Here is a 25,774-nt window from a genome sequence, read left to right on the forward strand (position 1 = left end):
TTCTTTATTGTCTTGGAAAAAATAAAAAGAATTGATTTTTTCTCTTGTTGCCAAAACTACAGAAATTTGTTTCTTTAAGTGAAAGAAAAAAAAAAAAAAGGAAGCGCTGACTTTTCTTAAGAAGAAAATAAAAGCATTGATTTTTTTTCTCATACGGGAAGATACATCGAATATAAAATATCGTGCCACACGATACGGATAAGACTTTCTAGTTTCTAGTTTCTTAATTAGCCGTTAGCATTCTCGTTTGCTAGCGTGTTTAATTTTAAATTCTAATTTTCATTTTTTTACTTTTAGTTTTTTAAAAGAATGAAGAAGGTTTTTTTTACATTATTTATTTTTTTATTAATTTCATTATTCAATATTTATTTAATTTTAAATTTATTTTTATAAATTATTTCAGTTTACTATCTATAAAAACATCACAATCTCAAAAAAATCATGATATTTGATTTGTACTTAATTTTATAAGTGTTTATTTTTATTATCGTATAATTAAGTAAAAATTAGTTAAGAAAAATAAAGTTATTAAACCCAATAGAATCCATCACCTGAATCACAAATTAAGAGGTTAAATCACGAAACATGAGTCATTCTAACATGTCAACATCTCAATATTAAAAAAATATCATATTGATTTTCTTAAAATTAAATCACGCTCAAGACATCTTTGAACCTGTCATGTTCATGTTAGAATAATTCTCATATAATTTAATTTTAAACTTATGCTAAAAAAGAAGCCAGGTTAAGAAGTTTTAAAATTTAACCAAATTTAATAATAATATCAAATAATTTTTTTAAAATTTAAATATTTTTTTAACATTTAATTTAATTTTTTAATGCGAGCCATTGCAAACTAGTAGCTGGCTAATACATTTCTTATTTCTCATTGTCGGATGTGAGGTTTGAGTTTCAATAGTCAAATGTTTGCAAGGCGGGGAAGAAATAGAATGGAGATTTACTGATTTAGGAATCCAAAACTTGGTAACTTAAAGAGTACCACTTTTGTGGTTTTAATTATCTTAGTGATTCTAAGGATCAGGGGCAGTTTTGGAAGGTGCTTGTTTGGTTTTGAAGCTAATTTAGGGAGACAATCCAATATATTAAAATGACTGAATATAATTATGATGCTTGTTGTGTTACATGAATAGTGAAAAACTTTAATATATTATTTAATCGGTTAGTAACAATTCATTACCTTGGTTGAGTTGGCTAGCGCGTGGAACAATGTCGGGGAGTGCTCAAGAGTTGTGAGGTGCACAAATGTTTTAAATTTTTACATATTAAAATATTTTTTCCCGAAAAAACAAGGAAACAGTTGAAACCAGCATGCTTCTCTTTTCTTACAATTAAGAAACAGCGTCAGTTGATCCAGGATAGGTACATTTACAATCTGAAATACAACTAGGAGAACCCACCTTCATTATTGTTAAGAACAATGAAGAAGAAGAAGAAGAAAGCAGGAACCAAAAGCAAATGAGCTTACAACTCTTTCCAGATAATTTAAATTTATTAATGTACAGAGCAGTACGATTTTCTTTTTCCAATAAAAACAATGAAACAATTCCACTAATTGATGCACAATTATTGTCGCCTCCAGCCTGCCTTTCGACTTACAAAAACAATAAGCCAGATAAAGAACTTGACAAAACATATGGATTGATCACCAACAGGTACACGTATGCCTAGCAAACTGATTTATGTACAGATCCTTGCAGGAAGACATCAACGCTCCTCCTTGCTCAGTCACTTTCGTAGTCTTCATCATCTCCAAAGGTAAAGACGGATGCATCTGCAGCCATTGCCTTGAATTCACTATGGGAGTTGTTCGCCTCAAGGCTTGAGACAGTTCCACCTACAACTTCACTTTTCGGCTGACTAGTGGCATGTGATTGCTGGGAGCCCCTGTTTCCCAGAGAAAACTGTTCGGTTGCCTGGGTTAAACTTGCAACTTGATCTGATTTACTATCAGTTCCAGGACTAGGTGCTGGTGTGGCAGCACTTTGTCCCCCTGCAGAGGATGCTTGAGCCTGCTTTCGTTTGGAAAATACTGATTCATCTGCCTCACCATCTGAGAACACATCATCTTTATCATTACTTCCTGGATCTTTATTTTGGTTTGGTTCAGCTGTAGCTGTAGCTGCTTCAACTGATGCGGGAGCAGTACTTGAACCTTCATCCGACTTCTTCACATCAGTTTCAGCATTTGACCCACTTGAAACAGAGCCATCATTATCTACCAGCACAACCTCAACCTGAAATCCTGGGGAAGGCAGTTTCCTCTGCACAAAATCTGGGCAGATTATTATGCAGATAGAGAAGGCTGAAATTGATATTGCCAAAGGCACAGTCATTCTCACTCTAGTTAATAAATAAATAAATAAAAGATCTAGCTATTCAGGATTAGTTGATTATTACTGTTCCATGGGTAGGCAATCATTCAAAAAAAATTAACAACAAAATATTCAAGGTCCTGTACCTTAATGAACCCATCAATATCGCTGGTGTTCAAAATTTGTCTATTCTCCATAAATGTCGTGTTCAACCAACTGAAATTGCAAAGGAGCATTAGTAAGGAACTCCATTCTATTCTTAAAATCTAAAAAGGGATCCATTCATGAGAGAGGAGACTAGAGAGCAGACAAGTAAAAATCCCCTTGGCGGTCATGAAAATGAACTTTGAAGTCTCCAGACACCTCCGTCAGACCAGGCTCTCCTGGCAAAGTAAAGACCATAACTCCTTTATTGGGAGCACTAAACCAATAATCTTCGGGCTGCACAAAGAAAGAAACATTTGTGAAAACTAAAAGGGGTAAAAGAATCCAGCAGAGTTCAACGTAGAATTAAAAAAAATCTTGGGATGGACACCAGAGGTCCAGAAGAAAACTTTTAACAGAGTATTGGCATGATACCAATCGCTGCCTTGCACCCAATGAGACCTACCGGCAAATCCTTGGTTCTGGGATGCTTTTTTGAGGAGAAGAGAACACCTGTGAATGAGGAAAGCATTAGAGAAAATCCAAAATTTTTATTTTCAATCTCAATGCGGTCTGGCACTCCTCTTGTACACATACACATACACATACACCTAGATGCTTGAGTGGCAGGCACACACGTGTATTCATTGGGCAAGGGTCAAGCCAATATAGCTGTCTTTCAATTCATCAATGATCATTATTTAGAAATAAATGAATAGAAAAACAAATTGAGCTTGTTACAAGCCTATGCAATGTAGTCCTACATACTAAACATTATAAAGACAGGTTACAGAGTTCACAAAAAAGAAAACCAGATCTGAGAACCCGATCAGATCAATCAATAAGCTATATATACGCAGATAAAACCATCAAATACAGCAGACCCAGATAATGACCAATAATAAAGTAGGTAGGGAGAAAAACAGGAATGAAACAAGCAGAAATTGACCTTCTTGTGGTCAAATAGACCGCCAAGCTAAATAAAAAATGCACAGCAAGCATAACACAACGCACCATTATGATCAGAGATGGTAATAGATGGCCTGATCCAATATGGGCACCTGTGAAGCCGAAATCCCCTGAGCATGCTCCTGCATAAATGGTGATGTCAGTAGCTACAAAACACAGATGCTTGAAAGAAACATTGAGCCAGAAGTATACCTACGCCCTGGCTGGTTTTCTCCATTGAAGTATGTTAAGATACGCTCAAAATATTTTACATATCTCTTCAAAAAAGAAAAAAAAAATCTTAGACAAGATATATAGAACCTCAGCTAATAGAGGAAGTATCCTCAATGTGCATTTTTTAATAAACATGCAATAATTAACTCACAATTTGGCTGGGCAGAACAAGCCCTTTTGCATCAAAACATCTCTTCTGGTTGTAATAGTCAATAGACTCCTCCGCAGTAGGGAAGAACTGAAGAAAGATGAAAAATTAGTCTAAGGTGAAAAATCTCAGCAGTAAACATTAGTGTGTCACTCTATGTTCCTTCCAACTCATCTTCATTTAGGAACATTTAATATTTCTGACCTTTAAGTACAGAAGAAGGCTAGAAATCATCAGCCCTGTCCTTGCCATTCCAGCCTTACAGTGCACAACCACAACATTCTCAATATCCTCCTTTAACCACAAATAAGCACTTTGACAAAATGATATTATCAGCTGTGTTGGGGGGCAATTGTGGTCATCAAATGGAAAACTAGCCACCTGATGCAAGAGTTTGACATAGCAGATATGAGAATCAACCATATGGTGTTCCTCCACGTACTCCGTACCAGGAACAGCCTCAGCAAGATTGAAATTAAACATGAAACGACGACATAGATAATGTTATATTCACCTTTCCTTCAAACAGTGATGCATCATACAGCCTTTCAGAACAAAGATTGTACACTTTATACTTGTCCTGCACATAGAAAGTAAACAAAGGTAAAACGGAATCTTCCAAAACCAGCAATAAAACAAAAATTAAAATTCAACTGCTTCACAAATGGAGAAGCTAACTTCAGAACCAGGAAGTCTCTTTTTTATTTATTATATTGAGCTGAGACATGGCCCCCCAAAAAAATTCTGTTTGCAACATTAGGCACAAAGATGTAAATTATAACTACCCATTAGATGTAGCCAACTTTGAGAAAAGTGGGAAGACAACAAATTAAGATCACACTAGGCAGAACTCAGCATTCTTATCAAGAGGACAAATATCAATGAATGCAACAGTAGCTGAAACTCAGAAGGCATGTTGCATGCATAGAGTGCTAAATGCAAACATCATGCACAGAGCTGCTCCATCCAAATCGCACATGCATGAATTTAGGTGATGCGTAAGATTCAATGTCATGTTCCAAATTGAGCAGAAAGGTACAGCACATTGCATCCACCATGACAAGAGCCACTCCCTTCGAAGCAGCAAATACAGACTAAATGTAACTATACACTTGAGATTGACCTATAATCTAACAATAATGAACAAGCTAAATATCAAATGGAGCCACCATGTTACAATATTTGATACAGAAAAAAAGGAATAGAAGTCATGTGAAAGTCAAAAAATAAATAGAGAAAGACAATAACAACAAATATCACTGAATGTGTTGCTACCTTGTGATGGGTCTCAAAAAACTTGATCACTTCTTCCATGTGGTTTCGATAGAACCCCTGCATCAGATAGCTAGATGCGTTAACATTGAAGTATTTAGTTAAGACAACATGGCAACTTTATGGTGCAGATTGATCTGCTTACCTCCACATAACCAAAAAACCCAGAGCTCATGTTACCAGCAGGAAATCCCATAGCAATTATATTCTCAGTGATATATGTCATATCCAAATCAAAACCTCCTTCCTGAAGAGAAAGATACAGCCAAGGTTATATAATTAGATGTGAAGTTGGAAATAAATAAAAAATTCCTAAATTGAACATAAACTATTTAAAATAAACATGAATTATCCTTGTGACTTTAATGTAATCATAAATTATCCAAGTATGCGAGGAGCATGTATAAGGAACTACTATCTTGAGTACAAAAATGTGCAATAAGAGACTTCCTCAAAAAAAAAAGATGCGCTATGCAAATAACAATAAAGATAACCAACAGAAAAATAAAAAGTGTGCACAATTTATGTCATTCCAGAACACAATATCTCTTCACGGTGGAATTGTTTAAAGAAGAACCACCATGAAGAAATCATGGAAGCAATATTAACCAACATACAGGAAGAACAAGAATGAACCCAAAAGGAAAGCAATTATTGATCCGGTTATACAAAACTAAAACAATATTACAGAAGCCATCATCCTACCTGATATCTTCGCTTGTTTTGAGAGACAGCATGCCGAGCTTTGACCTGAACTGCCTTCACTGCATTCTTAGAAGTATCAACTAATCCCTTAGTAATTGTTCCAAATATACCAGGTTGTGAAGTTGATGACGTTCCTTCAGGACTATCATCTGCTGCAGGGGATTTAGGAGACATGCGCAGTCCAAACCCACTAGTAAAACGTGCAAAGGTTGATTTTCCAGCATTTCCAGTAGGCGAGTCATCTGGCGAGGAAGTCAATGGCTGGGGGATTTTCAAACTTTTGGCCCATGATGTTATGCCAGCTGCAGATAGTTTTGATGTCGCATCACTTGCAGAATTCCCGGGCACAGGATCATGAGGAGGTGGTTGTGTATCAGGAGATTTAACAGGTGGCGGTGATGAATCGGCAGTTTCTGAATCCATTCTTGTTCCCAGATGTCCTGATAATTATTGAACAGCAATACTCAAGAAACCAGCATAGGTAGTTACTATAGCGAGCTACTGCAGGTCAAAAATTAACATACAAACATCATAAGCAATTACTCCACTTACCAAAAACAACCATCATAAATAAATACCATAAAAATAATTCCAATGTAAAATAGCACCAAAGCCCAAATAACTACGCCTCAACAAAGTATTCCCGTTATTTTTTTTTCAATCACAAACAATAAGAATCATAAATAAAAGAACAACTATTCCACTAAAGAAACGTTAATTCCCGCGCAGACACGCTCATAGCAGCAACTCAATACCCAAGGCCCTAAAACAACATTTTCCAGTGGAGGTGCGGAATGTCTAATGCTATCTGTACAAGCAAGCATACTTCACAAAAATTTAAAATATGAGAGAGCACTGCATCATCGGTATTAGAAACTAGAAATCATTAATGCCAGATGGATTTTAGCTGCTTCCACTCCAATTTAGAGTAAAGAGAGTCATTTGAATTAAATTCAGGCTTGAAACACACTGAAACTGCTTGATAATCAAAAGAACAAGAATCAATTAATCCACGCAAGAGTGGATTACAAAAAATTAGATTCCAAAGAAAATCGCAGTGATTACACAGTAAAGGAGAGGTCAATTGAATTGAAAATAACAAAAGAGGAATTGAATTCAATGATTTGAGATCTAACCAGTTATTGTTACCTGATTGAGACTCGATCAGCGAAAGATGAATTAGGGTTTGGGGGAGGGAGAGGGAGGGATGGATGGATTTATGGAGATTGAGATTATTAGTTAATGAAGGGAAGGAAGTTGTTTGTTGCTGACTGCGTTACTTCACGTCAGTGGTTTGGTCAACGGATTAGCAAAAATAATGAGCGTGATGGCGATTGCTGATTGTCTTTTATTGTGATCCAACGGTAGAGATGGATGAGAAGACCAAGCACTAGGGAAAACGGCACCGTTCGAAATATTAGCGATAAGAATGTCTTTTTTTTTTCTTTTTCTTTTTTTATCATTAGCGATAAGAATGTTTAGGATCTTGAATAAATTAAGTACGAATCCTATTACAACCCAAAATTAAAATGGAAAAAGGGGTGTTTACCTCAAGAAAATAATTTTGCAACTTGCATGAATAGATTTCTTATCCATTCTATAAAAATCCCAATGTTTAGCTTCTGTTTAAAGTAATAAGCAATAGATAAATAAATATAAAAAATTAGGTTAATCAAATAAGGTGTTCTTTTGTTTTATATGGTGGAAAATTTGAAAAAACTTCTGGATGTTTTTCTGTTTTTTAAATAATAGGAAAAACAGAAAAACACATATTTCTAAGAAAAAAGTTTGCATTCTTCATTAGTCGGTACATTTTTAGAAAAATTAGCTACAGATTCTTGTTTTTTCTTAGCATGTATCGTATGATTTTTCTCTGAAATATATTCAGAGGAACTCAAGTCTCACGGAATATAGCTCGTCCATTTAGAGTAAAAAATCATAAGAATTTTATACCATCGCAAGGTCCCTCGACTATTTAATGGTCGGTCACCAAAGTCTTGTAATTATAACTCAATGGCAAGAACACCTCTTTAAAAAGAAAGAAATTGGCTACAGTTGGAGCCGATATAAAAAAAGAAAAAAGAAAAAAATTATATACATGGAATTTCATTAAAAGAAACACAGAAAAGAGAGTATTTTAGAATTCTAAAACAATTTCATAATATTTTTTGAAAAGTAACAAATATTAAAAAATAGCATAATTTAAACACAAAAAGTATAATAGGTATTGAAAATAGCAGTTTATTGAGTATAAAGGTTGTTCTCCATAAAAAATCAATTCAAAATTTCATGAAGATTCAATGGCTTAAAAATGAGATTTAAGGTTCAATAGCCAATAAAAAAAATAGATTGTCGGAGACATGCTAAAACTCTATTTTTTACACACTAAATACTGCTAAAATGATATCAACAACACGATTCTAATAATACCTTAAAAGACCACCATACATGATCGTAACTTGTTAAAATTTAATTACAATCTCATTTGGTATTTTTTTAGAATGCAATTAAAATTATCTCGTTAAGATCTTTCTAAGAATATAAAAAACAATAACAATATAAAATATAAAAAATAAAGTCTCTTTAATTACCCATTTTTTAGTTCTTTTTTTTTTTCTCATTTCTTTCTCCAATTACATCATCTTATGTATTTTTTTAGTTATTGGATCTTCAATGCTGTTGAATTTTCTTAAAAAACAAGTTGATTTTTGTTTAAGTTAATTAATTTTAAAAAACATAAATATTTTGAAACATTCATACAACTACTATTTCAAATAGAGATTGTATACAAAAACAATATTCACATATATATATTAAATACTTTTTCAACCTATAACATTATTATACCAAAACTTTTACCAAACTATTCTATTTTTCAAAAAAAAAATCCGAAGAGAGGCTAATTATAAGCCACTGCCCTGCCCTTATGAGAGAAAAAAAAGTTATTTTCATAAAATGAATCTAATGATTAAAGGGTTGATATGTTAAATAAATTCAATAGGCCCGCCATCACTATCATGCTAAGGAAACAAAAAGGAGGTAAAGGATCCCATCGTGCACCTAAGATCTCATCAAATAATTGAAATGGGAAAAGTGAACTAAACAATGCAAGCACCCAGATATCCATCATAAACGAAAATCAGAACTTTAGGGAATCAATAGCTGATGATGATAATTACAAATGGAGGAATCATAAGCTTTTAGCCTGCTTCAGCAGCAGGCATTGAAGGTATTTACAAATGAAGAAAAACTAGATGACAAGTTTCTTTGTGGACTAAAGAGAGGCCAAACATGCACTTGTGAGTTCGGGCAAAGAGAAGCATTTCCTCCTTGAAGACAGAAATCTCCACTCCTGTAGACCCTTGACAACATCGAAATATCTCAAACAATGCCAAGTCTCCTACCAGCTGGCCTCTTACCACCAAGCTGGTGAGACTGAGCAATTCTAGCAGGCGCTCGAGTCAATGCCTTAACACCAAATGGATTGTTCTTGCTCTGTCGCATGTCAGCAAACAAGGTTAAAATTTCAGAAGCTGCCTTCACAAAGTTATTAAAATTGCACTTCAAAGAGCAGATGACAATACTTACCATTCGGCAGGTTCCAGCTTCAAGGTCACAGACAGGATACTCGTGAGGACAGCAGCTGTTATGGTCATCACAGCAGGTTGCGGACTCCAGAGGGCAGCAACCCCATCCAAAGCAATAGTCACCATACGGATATATGCAGCAGCATGTGCTTCCAGCAGGGCATGAGTAGTAATCATCACACTCTGAGGAAGGTGGAGGAGAAGGGTTCACTGGAGATGGAGGGGAAGGACCAGGATTTGGGGGGTTTGCACCCTTCTTGGTGGGATACGAAGCTTCCATTGCTATTCCACACTTGCCAGTTTCCGTGCTGGCAACATTACGCTCCATCCTGATGTACCCATTCTCTCCCCATGCAGGACCCCATGAGTTCCTGACGACCCAGTAATCTACGCCATTTTCTGTACCATACCCAACAACAACCACACCATGGTCTAGCTGTGTTCCACATGAACCAGTAAAAACACCCTGAACAAAGAAAAAAGAAACATGTAATCAATCAATTTGCACAAAGACTACTTAAAATTCATTTTGTGTGAGGTGGTACCATTCAGAAATTCAAATGTCACTTTAGTAACTAGGCTATAAAGGTTAATGAGTTCAAGTTTTTCGGCCTATTATGCATTAGAAACAAATTGCCATACACACAATTCTGATGGTGAAACCTTGACGCTGAGCATAAAATTAGGTAGTAAGATAGGATGCTTACAGACTGGTAGAGTTGGAAAGCCCTTCCACCAGCTTCAATGGCAACACTGACAGGTTGATTTGCCACAGCCTTTCTCAGTGACTTCTCATCATTTTGGGGAACGTCTTCGTATCCATCAATTGTAACAACTCTAGCATTTTTCTACAGCATACATAATGATCACATGCATTAAGGATGTGCAAAATACCAATCTGACCAGAGAACAAACATTAATTTTCTAAAATAGGAAACTTGAGAGGGAAATCGATCCATCACATACCCTGTTTGGATCACACATGCTATCAACAGCCTTGTAGGGGTAATCTTCTTCGGTATCAATACCACCATTCTTCATAATAAATTCAAAGGCATAGTCCATGAGACCTCCATTGCATCCTTGGTTATATACTTTATCGCAATCCACCAACTCCTGTTCTGACAGAGATGTCAGGTTACCAGTCACAATCTGGTTTATCCCCTCCACAGCACCAACAGTTGAGAATGCCCAGCAACTCCCTTTAATATATATATATATAAAATAAAAATAAAAACTTAACATTAAAAAGTAGCTAGAGCCACTGTAATGCCTTCACAAACTTTGTAGCTACAAAAACAATATACCAAACAGTTTAACCTGTATAGGACATCAAAAATCCCGTATAAACGAAATTTAGCTACCAAAGACCAGAATTGGATTATGCAATTCTTGTCTGATCTTATTTTAAAACCTAGGAATCACATCAAAAACTTCAAATCATATTAACCAAATCCCTTTTAATCTGACGAGAGAGAAAATACCCCACAAAACATCTATTCTAAGATATAACAAACAGACACATAACAATATCAAATGATAGCGGTAGTTATCACGGTCAAACGAGGAAAATCCCAACTAAGAACATCCTTAAGAGGAAAACATGCCCCTGGTCCCACGCTCGCTATCAAATCTAAGCCCCCGAAATAAAACAAACACAAAAAACAAAAATAAGGTTAAAATCCAAGGAGAATCTGGGAGCGAGTTATTTCCCAGGAAGAAAAAAGGGGGTTAATCTCGATTTGCTGTCCAACAACTGATAAAAAAAAAAGGTAAAGAAGAAACAAAAACATACCACACTGGCCTTGATCTTTAACAGGGGCAACGGCTCCTTTTTCTCTCCAATCAACACTCTCCGGCAAATCATCACAGTCCTTAAACAAATACCTCGCACTCTTTGGTCCACCCAACAACCTTCTCTTTCCATCCATCCTCGTGCCCAAATAAGCCGCCCGGTACTCCTCATTACTCAAATCCGCAAACTTGTTTAACCCAAGTTTATAACTTGGGTTCCCAACCGAGTTGTGTTGGTCAACGAATTTAAGATTATCCTTGAAAATTTCAAATCTTCTTTCTTTTTCACCCAAAGCATTATATGCTTTCCCGTATTTGACTAGCCACATCTCGTAGAGTCTTAATGTCTCCGCCTCTGTTCTTTCTGGGACTTGGCCATGCTTTAAGTTGTAATCAATTATGGACATGTCTATGGCTAAACAGACAGAAAGGAAATAAAACGTAGCCAAGAAGGCAAACGATCGATAAAGAGAAGCCATTGTTTTGTGGGTTCTTGGCGTTAGTGTTTGTATCTGTGCTTTGTGGTGAGTCTCCAGGGACGGGGGTATTTATAGGGTAGGGAAGGAAATTGAAGGGGACGGGAAAGTGGTATCGGTACAGGAGACGGATTGAAGGAAGGTGCGTTGTAGTAGGAGGGTAATGTATCTTATCCCGCAAGTTCGTGGGTCTTAGGTGGGTCCTCCTTATATTTGGAGTGTGTGTGGTGTCCACTGCTCCTTTTATTTTTGTTTACTATAATTAGGATTATTTTTTGTAGACTGTATTTATACCCTTATAATTCCCTGTTCGTTTTACTTTGGTTCTTATACTTCTTATTATCTCAATTTTTATTATTTAAAAACTTTCAATCACATCTGCCAGCTAAATTTGGTAGCTTTGGTTTGACAGTTTTTTTCAAATAAAATTATATTTATAAATTTATTCAATGATGAGAGGGTGTTTACTTATTTATTTATTTATTCATAAAAAAAGAACGATACTCCTAGTAATATTCATTATCAAAAGGATAAATTATAGGGATGAAACTGAATATTATTGAACTTGTAGAGCAATATTGTTGTCCTGAAAGAAAAGAAACACCTTCGAGAGATTAAAATAAGAGTTTTGATCTTTTATTTATCTTGTACTTGCGGGGCATGTGAGTGGTGCTAAGAAGTAGCGATCAATAACAAGTTAGAGTAAGCCACGTGTTTTATACGGGATCTATTGTATTATGTTGGGGAAGAGTGTCGGGTTTTCCTTCTAGCGTGGGTTTTTGTTATCGAGAATGATTAGGAAAATAGATATTCAGTCATACATCGAAGCATTGGAATTGAGCGAGAAAATATGAAAGATGCAATAATTTATTAAAGAGATTGCTATCAAATAGTTTAAAGTAATTTTATTTAAAAATATATTAAAATAATTTTTTTATTTATTTTATTACCAAATCATCAAAAAATTTAATTTAATAATATTTTATATTTTTAAAATGAAGATTCAGTGCTTCTTACCTGGGGAGTAAAAAATAGCTAGAAGATGACAGTCCTGTCAGGGGTAAGCATGACTTCTTCGATTAAAATGAAGTAGATGGCACGATTAAAACACAGGCACTCGTCCATGTGATTGATGCATATATTTTAAGTTACGGGATAAGCATGACTTCTTCGATGAGGGGAGGGGATTAATTACAATTACGTGGATTGGTTGAATACTAGCCATTTAACCTGTGATGTAATGGGATTCCTTTTTCTTTTTTTTTTTCTATACAAAATATTATTTACAATGATGTTTTAAAGAATCAAATAGCAAGGTGTTTGATACCTACAAGGTTTAAATCTTGGATAAACAAGAAAAAATATTCCATACATTAAATATGGATAAGCTTTTCTTACCCATGATTAATTAATAATAAATATTTTACACATTATTAATATTAACGAGGGGATAAAAAAATCTGAGTATTTTTTAGCTCAACTCTCCGTTATAAATATCATAATAAAAACAAACTTATGAACTAATAAAAGACAAATCAATTTATGCATCTTGTGAGAATTAAGTTTGTTTGTAGTCAATATAAAATACAAATTAATTTAAGAAGAGAAGTGGAGAGATTCAACTTGACCTGTAAAGTAACTCAAATTAAAAACAAATTAATTAAATGTTCTACCGCATGTAAAAAATGGTTTCATCCCAAAAAAATCCAACAAGTGGTGTTTCAAATTTAATAATTCATTCTAGATTATAGAAATTTAATTGCTATGCTGATAAAATTGAAAAGAAAAGGTCACTATAAATTTTCATTGGTTGTTTGATGACCGCAGTTCACATGAGAGCTTTATTTTTATTTTAATTTTTTAACACTATTCATTATCAAAAGGATAAATTACAGAGATGAACTGGATATTGATGAACTTATAGAGCAATATTGCTGTTCTAGAAAAATATCAAGAGATTAAAATAAGAGTTTTGATCTTTTATTTATTTAGCAATCAATAATATAAGCTAGATTGATGGGGTGTTTAATGGTAGTGATTGTTTTTTAAAGTTTTTTTTTTTTTTGCTAAAAATACATCAAAAAAAATATATTTTTAATTTTTAAAATTTATTTTTGATATCAACATATTAAAATGATTTTAAAATATTAAAAAATTAATTTAAAATAAAAATAAATTCATTTTTTTACTAAAAACATGTTGAAACTGTACCAAACAATCTATAAGCCACGTATTTAATATGGGATCTATGAAGCTGTGTTGGGGAAGAGTGTCGGGTTCATGTTTCCTTCTAGAGTGGGTTTTTGTTGTCTGGCATGATTAGGAAAATAGATATTCATTCATATATTGTACTTGGTATTATAATATAAGATGTATTTTTTTAATATTTTATATTTAAAAATTTATTAAAATATTATTTTTTAGATGAATAGTATGTTTTTGCATTCTAAAAATGTTTTTGAAAATGAATAAGTTTTTTTAAATATTTTTATATCATTTGTTTGCTGATTTGAAAAAATAATTTTAAAAAATAAATAAAATATTATTTTAATATATTTTTAAATAAAAAATATTTTAAAAAACATTTATTATTACAATACTAAACATACTCAAAGGCAAGCATACTCAAAGGCTTGTAAGATAATATAACAAGTTATGAGGGCTTAAAAACAATGTTATAAAACCCAGTGTGAATAGTAAATTTATTAAGTTATTAACTAGCTCAAATTAAGTTTTATTTTGAGCAGTTTTTTTTTACTCAAATAATTATACTTTTTATTTTTCAAAATTATAATTTGAGTTTGCCTACTAACTCACATATCAACATATCTAAATTACATCTAAGCTAATTAAAAGACACCCATAATTGTTTTTTTTTTTTTTAATGATGCACCCATAAAGAGAGCAGTTACTGGCAATTAATAATGGTACTAAAAAATTGCAATAATTAAATAAATTTGAATCTTGAATATTTTATTCATCATTATCAACTCATGAATTAGTAGGTGATAATAATGGTACTCGTAATATTAGATAAATTTGAATTTTAAATATTTTTATTCATCATTATCAGCTCATGATTGTTAGGTGAGCGTAGTAGATATGTCTGGACGTGGTCAGATTGGATATTTTATCCAACATGTGGTCTGGCTAGACATGGTCAGATCTATACGATATCTAACTAATATTAACCACCAATAACTAATCTTTAACAATTATATCCGAGGGCATTCTACATATAGCAAGTTTTCCCAAGAAAAGAATCAGGAATATATATATACACACACACACTAATTAAATCTGAAATTGTTATCTTGAAAACACGTGTAACTTTTTGGGGGAACGTCCTAATAAAATAAAAACAGAGTTTACTGTGAAATTCATTTAATTTTATAGAAACACAACTAATCACTAAACATTTCTATTGCTAATGTTACTCCTAATTTTTAATAGTAAACAGTAATCAAAAGCAAAACATATTGGGAGTTTATTTTTGTAGTTGAAATCGTGTTTGAATGCATTTAAAAAATGTGTTTGACTTAAAAAACATATTAAATTGATAATTTTTTAGTGGTTTTTTATATAATTTTGATATGTTGATGTAAAAATATAATAAAAAATATGAAAAAATATTTTTAAATGAAAAACATTTTGTATTACAATACCAAACGTATACCTATTATATATATATATACACTAAAAATAAATCTGTTTATTTTCATGATGAAACAGAAAAAATAATAAATACGATAAAACAGAAAGAAGGAAAAGGAAAAAGGGAAAAGTAAAAGAAAAAGAAAAAGAAGAAGAAAAGGAGAGAGAATAAAAGGTGGATGATTGGAATCCAAAACCCACGATAGAGTCGGAGACATGGGTATCTTCTAGCCATCCACCAGGTTACGACGGGCTTCACGCAACTGGCACCACTTTCTGCCGAAATATTGATAAGTGCCATCACCCCATGTGCCTCGCATTTTGGGCTTAATTTTTTTGAAAAGCCTAGAAGTCAAAATTACACAGCGGAGCATAAGCAGAGCGCACATGCTCTTCATTTCCCGATAAATCACAACCACCGCCACCTGCTGAGCCGGTAATGTTTTTGTTTTTTTATTTAAAAATATATAAAAATAATAATTTTTATTTTTAAAAATTTATTTTTAATAGCAACACATAATTAAAAAAATAAAAAAATAATTTAAATTTTTATAAAATCACTGTACAGCTGCATTGCCACACAATAAGGCGAGGTAATGGCTATGTATTTTATTTGCTTCTATCCAGGCGAAATAGGCACATTCATATGATAGCGCTTCGTTATTTCTTTAATCGTTATTAATAAGAAAATTCCAACGTACGATAGTTATGTCTGAGGGGTACCGTGGGCTGGTTCAGGTCGGTGTGTTATCCAACAATGGCTTAGAAGAAATTGTCGTCTCTGATGATAACCAGACACGAGACATGAGAGAAATCTTCTTTAGATGAGGGAAAATTGGTGCGAGAATATTTAAGAAAAACTATTTACCGGCTATGCTCTAGATAATGAAGTTCTAAATCAATCTGGGATTGAGCTGGTAGCTAAGAAATGCCTATTATTGCCTTGATGAGAATCTGAATGGTATTGAAGTTTCAGTTTTTTCTGATTTTTTTTCATGTACAGGTTACTACTAGTAGTTTAGCTTGTCACGCCAGTTTGAGCTCCAATATGATCACTGTGTGGTTGAATTGAAGCTCCATCAAAACTCGATCGCTGTGAATTGTAGCGAATCCCATTTGCTCAAGAAATGATTTATCCGCTGATTTGGGATGGCTGCAGAGACTAGGTTCGGGCATTATTTTCCCATATCGTATTCCAATTCTTGCTTTCCCCTCATCATCTTGTTTATGAGTTCAGATATGTATTGGACCTTAAGAAGAGAAATAGACAAAGATGACTTGGTTTCCAAGCATATTGTTATGTCCTGGTAACCTTTGTGAAACATAAAATATATAAAATGATTGTTTCATGAAAAATGATTTCTTTTATTTACACATTTAGCAGTTTCTCTAAGAAAACGGGGTTAGAGTTGCTGACCTCTCCTATTAAAGAAAAAATTTGAAAGGCTAAATTTTCTCTGTGACCACTAGGCATCCAATTGCTGACAATCACAGTATATCATGTCGCAATATGCTCTCTCTCTTTTTTTTCCATGAATTTATTCTTTATTTCTTTCTGACATCCCAGTTGAAAAACAAGAGTGGTCTCGACTGTGAATTTTCTTATTGATTTCTGTTTTTATTTTTTAAGACTGAAATTTTCTTATTGATCTTATCTTCTCTTTGGGGTTGTCTTGTTTGGCCAGTCTTCTTATACTGCATTGTTTATGTTTCAAGTCCGACTTCATGTCCAATTTTTTTTACTTGGTTGACAAGTTTTATATATGAGCTCATGTTGGTGCATTTGGATTTGTGCTTAAGTGAAATAAGATTTCTTAGGTTGCATTGTCATGGTCATGATCGAAGGGGTTCTTAGATGGGTCCGGTAATGTGTGCTATTTTGTATCTAACTTCGTGACCGGACAACGAAAATTATAATCTTTCCTTTCTTATGATTGTGGGTTCTCGTTTTCAATTGCTGAAGGTCCAACGTTGGACCTTTCACTTCTGAAATTCTCAGCTTATAAAAGTTCGGTGAAAATTTTGGCTCTTTATGTTTCTACCGAAGTTGGGGTGGAATCCTTATTTTTTAGCATGAATTTCAAGTCAACTTGAACCACCAGTTTTAAGAAACTAATGTCAAGCCACTGAATTGTGTATTTGGGTTCAGACCAACTTAGCACTGCTGTCAACTGGGTTGGTTGTCTGAAGACCCGATGCCCTTAACCTTTTTATTGTTCAATCAAAATTTTGCTCCATTAAATCCTTTTGCCCGCTTAATCCACTGCCATTGTATGGTTATTTCTCTTAAGAATTTGAACTTTGGATCATATTCGAGTTCACCCCAATCCTCACCACTGGCCCAGTCCAGTGGCTCATGATCATTATATGGTTGAAAACTTCATATAAGGTTCCCCCCTTTTATCATTTCTGGCATTCCTACGCCGTTCTTCTTTGCTTCTTGTATTCTAGATCGAGGATGATATCTACTTTGGAGAACTTCTATCCTTAATTAAAATTCCTTATTCTTTGCTTGCAAATCTTGTAATGTTAATGACCTCTTTTTTATCCTTGTGTCTTTATGGGAAGACATGAAAATCAACAGTTTTACTTGGACATCGAGGTGGTGACCTGTTATTCATTGACTGAGGTGTTGGAAACTTGTGCTGCGAGTTATTTTCTAATAAAATAAAAAAAATTCTTCAGGTTTTCTTAATTATGTATGCGTAAAGATTATATATCCAAGTTTTCGTCATACTTGGATGAGTACTTCCCGAGTTGCAGCTTGTGGTCAGCCAGGATCTTTAATTAGCTGGTTAAGGTGAGTGTTACTGCTAGCTTTATAATTATTAACAATTTCAGAGATTCCCATAGGACTTCCTCCTTAACTAGACTAGTCCAGCTGTGATTTACTATCAACTGGGTTTAGAGCCATAACCCTTTAAGTGATTTCATGAATCAATGTTAGAATGGAATCAAAGTGGATGGTTTTTCTAGTCTATGGTTTTCGTTTTGAACAGAAAACAAGCTAACACGTTTCAAATCAAGTAGTTTGTTTAGACTTTTAGACTTTGTATCCATTGGAGTCATCAATAAAGCTATCATGTCATTGAAACCACGGATATGTATGACTGTTGTATGGATGCAAAATTCATGTAGAACGCTCTTTCTTTTATTTTGTTGAAAAACTAAATATCTGACAAGCAACATTTACCATTCTACGGTATACCTTTTTTTTTCCTTTTTCTTCCGACTCTTCTAGTTTTCAGAATGATGTAACAAGACAGTCTTGTTAATGTGCTGCACGTTCTTGCTTGCTTGTCTCAAGGGTCCTTAATTCTTCAAGAAATGCAGTTAAATCAGAGTAAGATGATCCTCCTTCTTCCGTAGCCCTCCTCGCCATCTCTTTCAGTACCCTTGCTCTGTTTCTTATTTCCTCAGCTTCTTCACCAACCATCAACTGAATAATTGCCTTCTCTATGTCCTCCTTCCTCACTATAATTTTCTTTTCATATCTTGACCATTCCTGGGCACCAACTCCAATTCCTATTTTGAGAACATCGGTAATCAGCTTTTCATTGCAAAATTGTTCCGCACCAAGTGGCCATGTGACCATTGGCACCCCTGCAGTCACTCCCTCCAATGTTGAGTTCCAACCACAGTGAGTCATGAACCCTCCAACAGCTTTATGATCAAGGATCAGCACCTGGGGTGCCCACCCCGATACTATTAAGCCCTTCCCTTCCATCCTTTTCTCAAATCCTTCTGGCAACCACTCCTCCTTTTCTGCAAGCTTTGTTTGCTTTCTCTCTCTCACAACCCAAATGAAATTCTGTCCAGAAGCTTCCAGGGCCATGGCAATCTCAAGTAACTGGGCAGCGGAAAGGTTGAAGAAGCTTCCAAAACATATATATAGAACTGAGTTGGGGTTCTTCTTGGCCAGCCATCTCATACATTCATGTTCATCAATGGAGGACACGTTGCCTCTTTCTGCCTTATCTTTCATGTCCCTGTTGCAAAGGGACAGCGGCCCAATGTGCCATGCTTTCCTTTTTATTTCCATCCTGTAGTGCTCTGAATAAGCTGGTTCCAGCTCAAGGAAACTGTTCGTGAGGACTCCATAGCTTCTCACCATTGATTCTGAGATTTTATCCATCAGCTTTGTAAGTTCATTCTCAGTTCTCTCTTTAATGTAAGCTGGCAGTCGTAATCTTGTCAGCTTTATCTGATCTGGTAAACCAGGCACCACGAATGGTTCGAAATCTGAATCTACTCCTTTGTGAGGTTCATAGCGTTTTAGGGAATCGAAGACACACGCAGGAAAAAAACCTGTTCCACTGAAAAACAACCTTGGAATCCTGAGCTTGTTTGCAGCTTCTGTAGCCCATGGAAACACCATGTCTGCCACAAGACAACTGGGATGGCATTCTTCTAGGAGCTGTTCAAGGGGTTGCTGAAGCATGCCGATGGCCTTTAAGAAATTCGAAAGCATGTCAGGCGAGGGAATAGAACTTAGGTTCTCACATCCTTCTGGCAGCCCAGCTTCTGCAGAAGGGAATTTTATAATGTGAATACTGATATCAAGACCCAGTTGTCTATCTCTTTCAATAGTTTTAGAGCAGAGGGGTGCATTAAGAGGAGTGGAAACAATGGTTGCTTTCACTCCACGCCTAGCAAATAATCTTGCCATGTCTACTGTCGGGATCATGTGGCCATGAGCCATATATGGGAAAAATAGTATATGAAGCTGATATGGCATTGAATCCATGTGGTCTGGTAAGACAGATTTTCGGCTGATGATTAGTGGTCTGATGGTGGTTGGAAAGTCGGGATGCACAAATAAACAGAACAATAATTTGTCGGTTGTTTAATAGGTTTTGGGTTTATTTTTCCTGGGAAAATTCTTGTTCTTGCTCTGCTTGTCTAGGCTGTGGTTTGAGATTGTATATAATGCACCCTATGAAATAAAACAGAGAAAAATGACCTGGTTTCCAAGCATGTTCCTGGTGAACATGTCAAACTTAAAATATGTAAAAAGGTTGCTTTTATGAAACATGCTCTCTTTCGTTTAAATATATACAAATTCTCTTAGAAAACTGGGGCACAGTTACTGAAAACATGATGAAGACTTGATTTTCTCTGATTGAGACTATTTGGCAATCAAACTTGGCATCCAAGCATGTGAGAAAACCCGCACCCACCCACCCTTCCCCAAATCACTGTAACAAGAAAATATTGAAAAGTCATTGAAACTGAGTGTATTATATTCTAGTTTGCTCTTTTTTTCATGAATTATTGCCTTCTCTGATTTTTTTAATCTCATAAAAGACTTGTTCTAACAGAAGAAAAGTCTTGATTCTGAATTTTCTTGTGTTGTTCTTGTCTTCTTCGAGGTTGGTTGTCTTTTTAAACTGCATAATATATGCTTCAAGTTTAACTCTCATGTCCAAGAATTTTCCTTTTTCTTGGTTGACAAGTTTATGTGTGAGCAGATGTCGGTCCATTTGGATTTGTGCTGAACAAGCGTGTTAAGATTGTCGTGGTTCTTACTAATCGGGTTATTAACTTGGGAAAGGGTAACGTGTGCTGTTTTGCATCGGACTTCACGTTCTATAATTAAGAATACTTGTTTGAAAATATAGTTATGATTGTTTTAATATAAGGACTATTTTGAACTTCTATTAAATTATAAGGACTATTACTTACATCTTAGGGAAATTAATAGGGCAATTGCCCACGAGTGGATTTTCGCTAGATAAACACAAACCTAACCAACTGTGTATGCTATGTTACTAACTCGGTTTACACGATTTGGTTTTAATATCTCCACATACATCGCATCCAAATAGAAATGATAATCTAGTTTGAAATTGAAGAATATTTTCATGAACCAATTTAAATGGATATCTAAGTTTTGAATTTTGTAGGGTTCATGAGTAATTATTAAAGGAAACTCAAAATTATTTAATTATTAGATAAAAAAGGTTCAGACAACATGATTAAGGTATATTATTAAAGAAATTGGAAGCCAATTGGAAGAAAGAAACTTGAGCCTAAGTGGCCGACCATTGCAAGGAATTTTTTTTTTTGGGGGGGGGGGGTTTGGAATATTTGTTATATTGTGTTGTTTTGATGTATTAATGATGATGAAAGTACTTATAAATTATTTAAAATTTTAATCAAAATAAAAATATTTTAAATTTTTTAAAAATACGAGTTATCCACGTTTCCAAACGCTCGTACCGGTTCTCCTATTGCATGTAAGGTTCCATTGACGGTTGTTGGACCTTTCAATTCAGAAATTCACGTGCTTAGAAAAATTTAGGATGTGTAATGCTCCACGAAATGAGTAGGTACGGTTCGAATAAAATTTGGGCCTTTAAGAATCGGGGATGGTTAGAATTCATATCTTGGTGGACTTGAGGTTAATTTGAACCGCTAGTATTGAGAAAATAATGTCTGCCCTCTGCATGTGTATATGGGTTCGGATTCACTTAGCACTGTACACAATTGAGATGCATGGTTCTCTGAACAGCGAAGGCCCTTTTTGTCGTTCAATCGAAGGCTTGTTTCAGCACAGAATCTGAACATTGCATAGTTTTTTCTCAAGGATCTGAATTTAGGATCAAATTCTAGTGCACCTCAACCGCTGACAACTGGCCCAGTTGAATGGTTTTTGATCATTGAATGGCTGCTAACTTCATATTATACAGTCAGTTTTTTCGCTTTTGTTTTAAGATATCTTTCCCTGAAATTCTTACACTGTTATCTTTTGCTTGTTTAAGTTTAGATCGAGGACGGTATCTTCTTGAGAGAATATTAATCATCAATATGCCATTCCATATTCTTTCTTATTCTCGAGTAGGAAACACAAGGGAAGCATTCGAAGATTCTGATTGTGAGATGGGGGGGATGTAAAGTGCCAAAATGAAAGATATTGAGTAGGAAACAGAAGGGAAGCATTCATTTGCTTTTTTAATTCATTCTCAGCTCTATGATTGAAGAGTTTAAAAATGCAATGAGACGAATCTCAACAATTTAGAAGCAGGGTAAGAGACACACCGATGATCCATCGAACTTCACATGCTAAGTTTATGTTACATCAATGGTGCAACTTTTTAAAATTTACAGGTTTTGTGATATTTGACGTGTTGGTGGTTGCGGGCGGTGGCTGTCCATTGAGCCCATGTGCAAATGATATCTTCAGCTCAAGGATATTTCATTAGAGCGCACACTTCGACAAGGTATCTATATTCCGACGAGTATCTTAAGAACCTATGGTCGAAAACAAGTGAAGAAAAGTCAAATTTATCAAGAATAGTCACAAGATAAAACTCTCGTACGTACCATGACAGATGAAGTCCAATAAATGAAGAAGATGTTGTCCCCACTAATGTCAAGCCAATAATTGAATTAAAAGTTTAATTTAATGTCCCTACACCTTCATCCTCAGCAACAAATAAAACCAAGAATTTTCTTACTGAAGTGAATGTGCCTTGGAAATTCAGATGATTTCCTTTTATTCTCAGCTCTTTCCATGGTATTCATGTCCACGAGGGATGGCGCACTATAAAGACACTTCTTCGAACCATGTTGTTATAGGATAGCTACCACTCTGTCCCAAAAGAAAGGTTAGATTCGCAGGGATGGAGTGGGAAACAGTAATGCAGAAATATGTGTCTGAAAATGAGATCCCAACAGTCCCACCCCAAGACAACTTTTCTATTGCAAACCTTTGTATGCTCGTGAATCTTGACTTCCCTTACTTATGGTCTACCTCTACCCTCTTTATAGTAATATATATATGTCCCTATTCTCTTTACTCTCTCAAGTCCAGAGACCCTTCAGCGAGTATAGATGGGTACCGCTTCTTTGTGTTCGTCAATTCTACTTTTCACTCTCATTTTTCATTCATGCTTGCATTACAATGCGGTCGTTGGGACAGAGAGGGAAGCTTTAGAAATAATCATAGGTGGGGGTGGGGGTGGATATTCTCCTGCCCCTTCTCCTGAGAATGAAAATTGTCCTCCCCCGCCCCCTCCCGAACCCCTTTGTCCCCCGCCATCCTCTCCGCCTCCTCCGCCCCCGCCCCCGCCTCCTCCGCCCCCGCCCCCGCCTCCTCCGCCTCCTCCCCCGCCGCCCCCGCCTCCTCGGCCTCCGCCACCGCCCCCTCCTCCACCGCCACCGCCACCGCCCCCTCCGCCACCCCCTCGGCCTCCGTCTCCGCCACCCCCTCGTCCTCGGCCTCGGCCTCGGCCTCGGCCTCGGCCCAAACCGCCAAGATTTGTGAGCAAAAACATCGAAAGAGACTATTACACAATTCAGAGATTCAAGAAATTGATTACTACTGATCCCATGGGCATTACAAAAAAATGGGTGGGAAATGATGTCTGTAATTATCCAGGCTTTAAATGTGCAACTGTACCTGACCAGAAGGTGACAGCCCTTGCAGCGGCAGATTTCAATGGCTACTCTTTTGGCGGCCCGGATCTTCAGCTCACAGGTTTCCTCGATCGGTTGCTGGACTTATCCATCTTTCATGCGAACTCCAACAATTTCACTGGTCCTGTGCCAAAGAGTATTGGCACTTCCAGAGTCCGTTACTTATTTGAGGTCGATTTCAGCAACAACAAGTACTCTGGTGGATTCCCCATGTCTGTTCTTCAAGCCACCAACTTAACCTTTTTAGACATCAGGTTCAACTCATTTTCAGGGTCAGTTCCAGCTGAAGTCTTCACCTTAGACCTAGATGTGCTGTTCATCAACAACAACAAATTCTCACAACAGCTTCCTGGTAATCTCGGCTCCACACCTGTCCTTTATCTCACTTTGGCCAACAACAAGTTTAGTGGTCCCATTCCAAGAAGTATCGGCAATGCCCGAAACCTTCTTGAAGTGCTTTTCTTGAACAATGAACTCGAAGGGTGCTTGCCATACGAAATTGGCAAATTGGACAAGACTGTCGTGTTTGATGTGGGCAGCAACAAGTTGACTGGCCCAATACCCCATTCATTTGCATGCCTAAAAAAGATGGAGATCCTGAACTTGGCCGTGAATAAATTTTACGGGCCGGTGCCGGAGATGGTGTGCGACCTGCCTAGATTAGCGAACTTGTCTCTCTCATACAACTATTTCACTCAGGTCGGACCTGAGTGCAGGAAATTGATAAAGAAAAGGATTCTTGATGTTAGAATGAATTGCATTTTGGATCTTCCTGGTCAGAGATCAGCAGCTGATTGTGCCAAGTTCTTCTCTATCAAGAGGACTTGTCCCAATGAGAGGTCACTCAGCTATATTCCTTGTAGGAAGGGTGGTTATTCAAGTTCATTGGAGACATCTGATCAACAATCAATGGCTCCGGCTGCTGCACCTATAACATATAATGCCCTTAAACCGCATAAGCTGCGGCTTTAAATGGATCCCTTCAATTCAAGATAGTCTCTTGATTTGCTTGATGGCTGCTCCTATCTATCTATGTACACATATTTCTCCTAATCAGCTTATAGCTTGTCGTATAATGAATAAGGTGAACTCATTTCTGCTTTCAAAGCAAATGCAACTTTATAGTTTAATGATATTTTGTCCCCTTTACTTCATGTTTGCTTCTCAATTTCTGGGCAGCCGTTCCTGAAGCCCGTTTGCTATTGAATTTCATCCTCCTTCTTATATCTAAAAAACAAGTTGAAGCTTCATACCAGACAGGGCATTAGTGACCATTATACTCAAATAACAATGAGGATTGCATCACAACACTCTGTCTTTGCTATTTGATTACTTCTTCGTTTGTATAGTTATTGTTATAAGAAATTGTCCTCTCTCTACGAATAAAATTTAAATAAACTGATTTATCATATCATTTCAGGTAGTAGTGTTTATTTTTGTGATGATGTTTATAATTAAATATTCTATAAATATATAGTAAATAAACTGATTTATTATATCATATCATATCATATCAATTTAATGTGGATGACTTTAGTTGACCCGAGTCCTCGATCACTCAGACTCTGATAGCAATCCTCAGCTGACCCAAGTCCTCTGTCACTTTAAGAGCTGGGACCAACGTTTGTCTGTTAAAAATAAAAAAATGTTTGTTCTGGTTTAGAAGCTGATGAAAGAACAGTAAAGGGATGTTTCGCTGTCGGGTTTTTATTACTTTTTAAAATAATATTTTTATTTCAGAATATATTAAAATAATTTTTTTTATTTTAAAAAAATTATTTTTAATATCAAATACATCTAAAAATATTAATTTAAAATAAAAAAAATTAAATCCTTTTAAAAATAATTTTAAAATAGGAGGACAGGATATCGTGACAAATGTCTTATTGCATGGATTGTGGTCCAGATGAGGACACGGAATAACTAGCTGGAAACAGCCCACGAGCAGCAGGGCCTGTGCCTGACTTGACGGGAAAAAGAATTTCATTTATTTTATTTCTCTCGTCTTTTCACTGAGTCAGACAAAATGCAAAGCATGAAGGGCGATGCACTGTCTCT

General features: G+C 35.5%; 4 protein-coding genes across 7 annotated transcripts; 1 reads left to right on the forward strand and 3 right to left on the reverse strand.

Annotated features, from left to right (window-relative positions):
• Positions 1–1,477: 1,477 nt before the first annotated feature.
• Positions 1,478–7,100, reverse strand: LOC7490054 (phosphatidylinositol 3,4,5-trisphosphate 3-phosphatase and protein-tyrosine-phosphatase PTEN2A). Of its 3 annotated transcripts, none has more exons than XM_024608862.2 (13): positions 6,934–7,100; positions 5,785–6,224; positions 5,225–5,326; positions 5,083–5,139; positions 4,322–4,387; positions 4,012–4,188; positions 3,811–3,897; positions 3,639–3,703; positions 3,492–3,568; positions 2,944–2,990; positions 2,644–2,774; positions 2,480–2,549; positions 1,478–2,282 (listed from the first exon to the last, which is right to left on the reverse strand). In XM_024608862.2, exons 2-13 carry the CDS (start codon positions 6,205–6,207, stop codon positions 1,743–1,745), a joined length of 1,842 nt encoding a protein of 613 aa, XP_024464630.1. In that variant the 5' UTR covers positions 6,208–6,224; positions 6,934–7,100; the 3' UTR covers positions 1,478–1,742. The 3 variants fall into 3 exon arrangements, with proteins under 3 accessions (XP_024464630.1, XP_024464629.1, XP_024464631.1); XM_024608861.2 differs by having other exon boundaries at positions 5,785–6,285; XM_024608863.2 differs by having other exon boundaries at positions 5,785–6,285; positions 6,921–7,071.
• A 1,813-nt stretch (positions 7,101–8,913) lies between these two features.
• LOC7490053 (cysteine proteinase mucunain) lies at positions 8,914–11,787 on the reverse strand. The gene is made up of 5 exons (XM_002313100.4): positions 11,167–11,787; positions 10,338–10,573; positions 10,079–10,219; positions 9,373–9,837; positions 8,914–9,279 (listed from the first exon to the last, which is right to left on the reverse strand). Exons 1-5 carry the CDS (start codon positions 11,642–11,644, stop codon positions 9,166–9,168), a joined length of 1,434 nt encoding a protein of 477 aa, XP_002313136.4. The 5' UTR covers positions 11,645–11,787; the 3' UTR covers positions 8,914–9,165.
• Positions 11,788–18,424: 6,637 nt separating this feature from the next.
• On the reverse strand, positions 18,425–20,375 carry LOC7457547 (scopoletin glucosyltransferase). The gene has a single exon (XM_002313097.3). It carries the CDS (start codon positions 20,040–20,042, stop codon positions 18,567–18,569), a length of 1,476 nt encoding a protein of 491 aa, XP_002313133.1. The 5' UTR covers positions 20,043–20,375; the 3' UTR covers positions 18,425–18,566.
• A 2,408-nt stretch (positions 20,376–22,783) lies between these two features.
• On the forward strand, positions 22,784–24,849 carry LOC112328694 (uncharacterized protein At4g06744-like). 2 transcript variants are annotated; one of them, XM_052455928.1, is made up of 2 exons: positions 22,887–23,369; positions 23,505–24,849. In XM_052455928.1, the coding sequence occupies exons 1-2, from the start codon at positions 23,132–23,134 to the stop codon at positions 24,686–24,688; spliced, it is 1,422 nt and encodes a 473-aa protein (XP_052311888.1). In that variant the 5' UTR covers positions 22,887–23,131; the 3' UTR covers positions 24,689–24,849. The 2 variants fall into 2 exon arrangements, with proteins under 2 accessions (XP_024464822.2, XP_052311888.1); XM_024609054.2 differs by having other exon boundaries at positions 22,784–24,849.
• The last annotated feature ends 925 nt before the right edge of the window (positions 24,850–25,774 follow it).

This window comes from Populus trichocarpa, chromosome 9, assembly GCF_000002775.5.
Source record: "Populus trichocarpa isolate Nisqually-1 chromosome 9, P.trichocarpa_v4.1, whole genome shotgun sequence".
Classification (NCBI taxonomy): Eukaryota; Viridiplantae; Streptophyta; class Magnoliopsida; order Malpighiales; family Salicaceae; genus Populus; species Populus trichocarpa.

Coding starts and splice junctions, on each gene's coding strand:
- LOC7490054 (XM_024608862.2), bottom strand. CDS start 6,207: ATGGATTCAGAAACTGCCGATTCATCACCGCCACCTGTTAAATCTCCT. Junction 2,550..2,643: donor CGCCAAGGGGATTTTTACTT/GTCTGCTCTCTA, acceptor TTGCAATTTCAG/TTGGTTGAACACGACATTTA. Junction 2,283..2,479: donor ATATTGATGGGTTCATTAAG/GTACAGGACCTT, acceptor GATTTTGTGCAG/AGGAAACTGCCTTCCCCAGG.
- LOC7490053 (XM_002313100.4), bottom strand. CDS start 11,644: ATGGCTTCTCTTTATCGATCGTTTGCCTTCTTGGCTACGTTTTATTTC. Junction 10,574..11,166: donor TAAAGATCAAGGCCAGTGTG/GTATGTTTTTGT, acceptor TATATATTAAAG/GGAGTTGCTGGGCATTCTCA. Junction 9,280..9,372: donor AAGCTGGAACCTGCCGAATG/GTAAGTATTGTC, acceptor GACATGCGACAG/AGCAAGAACAATCCATTTGG.
- LOC7457547 (XM_002313097.3), bottom strand. CDS start 20,042: ATGGATTCAATGCCATATCAGCTTCATATACTATTTTTCCCATATATG.
- LOC112328694 (XM_024609054.2), top strand. CDS start 23,132: ATGGGTACCGCTTCTTTGTGTTCGTCAATTCTACTTTTCACTCTCATT.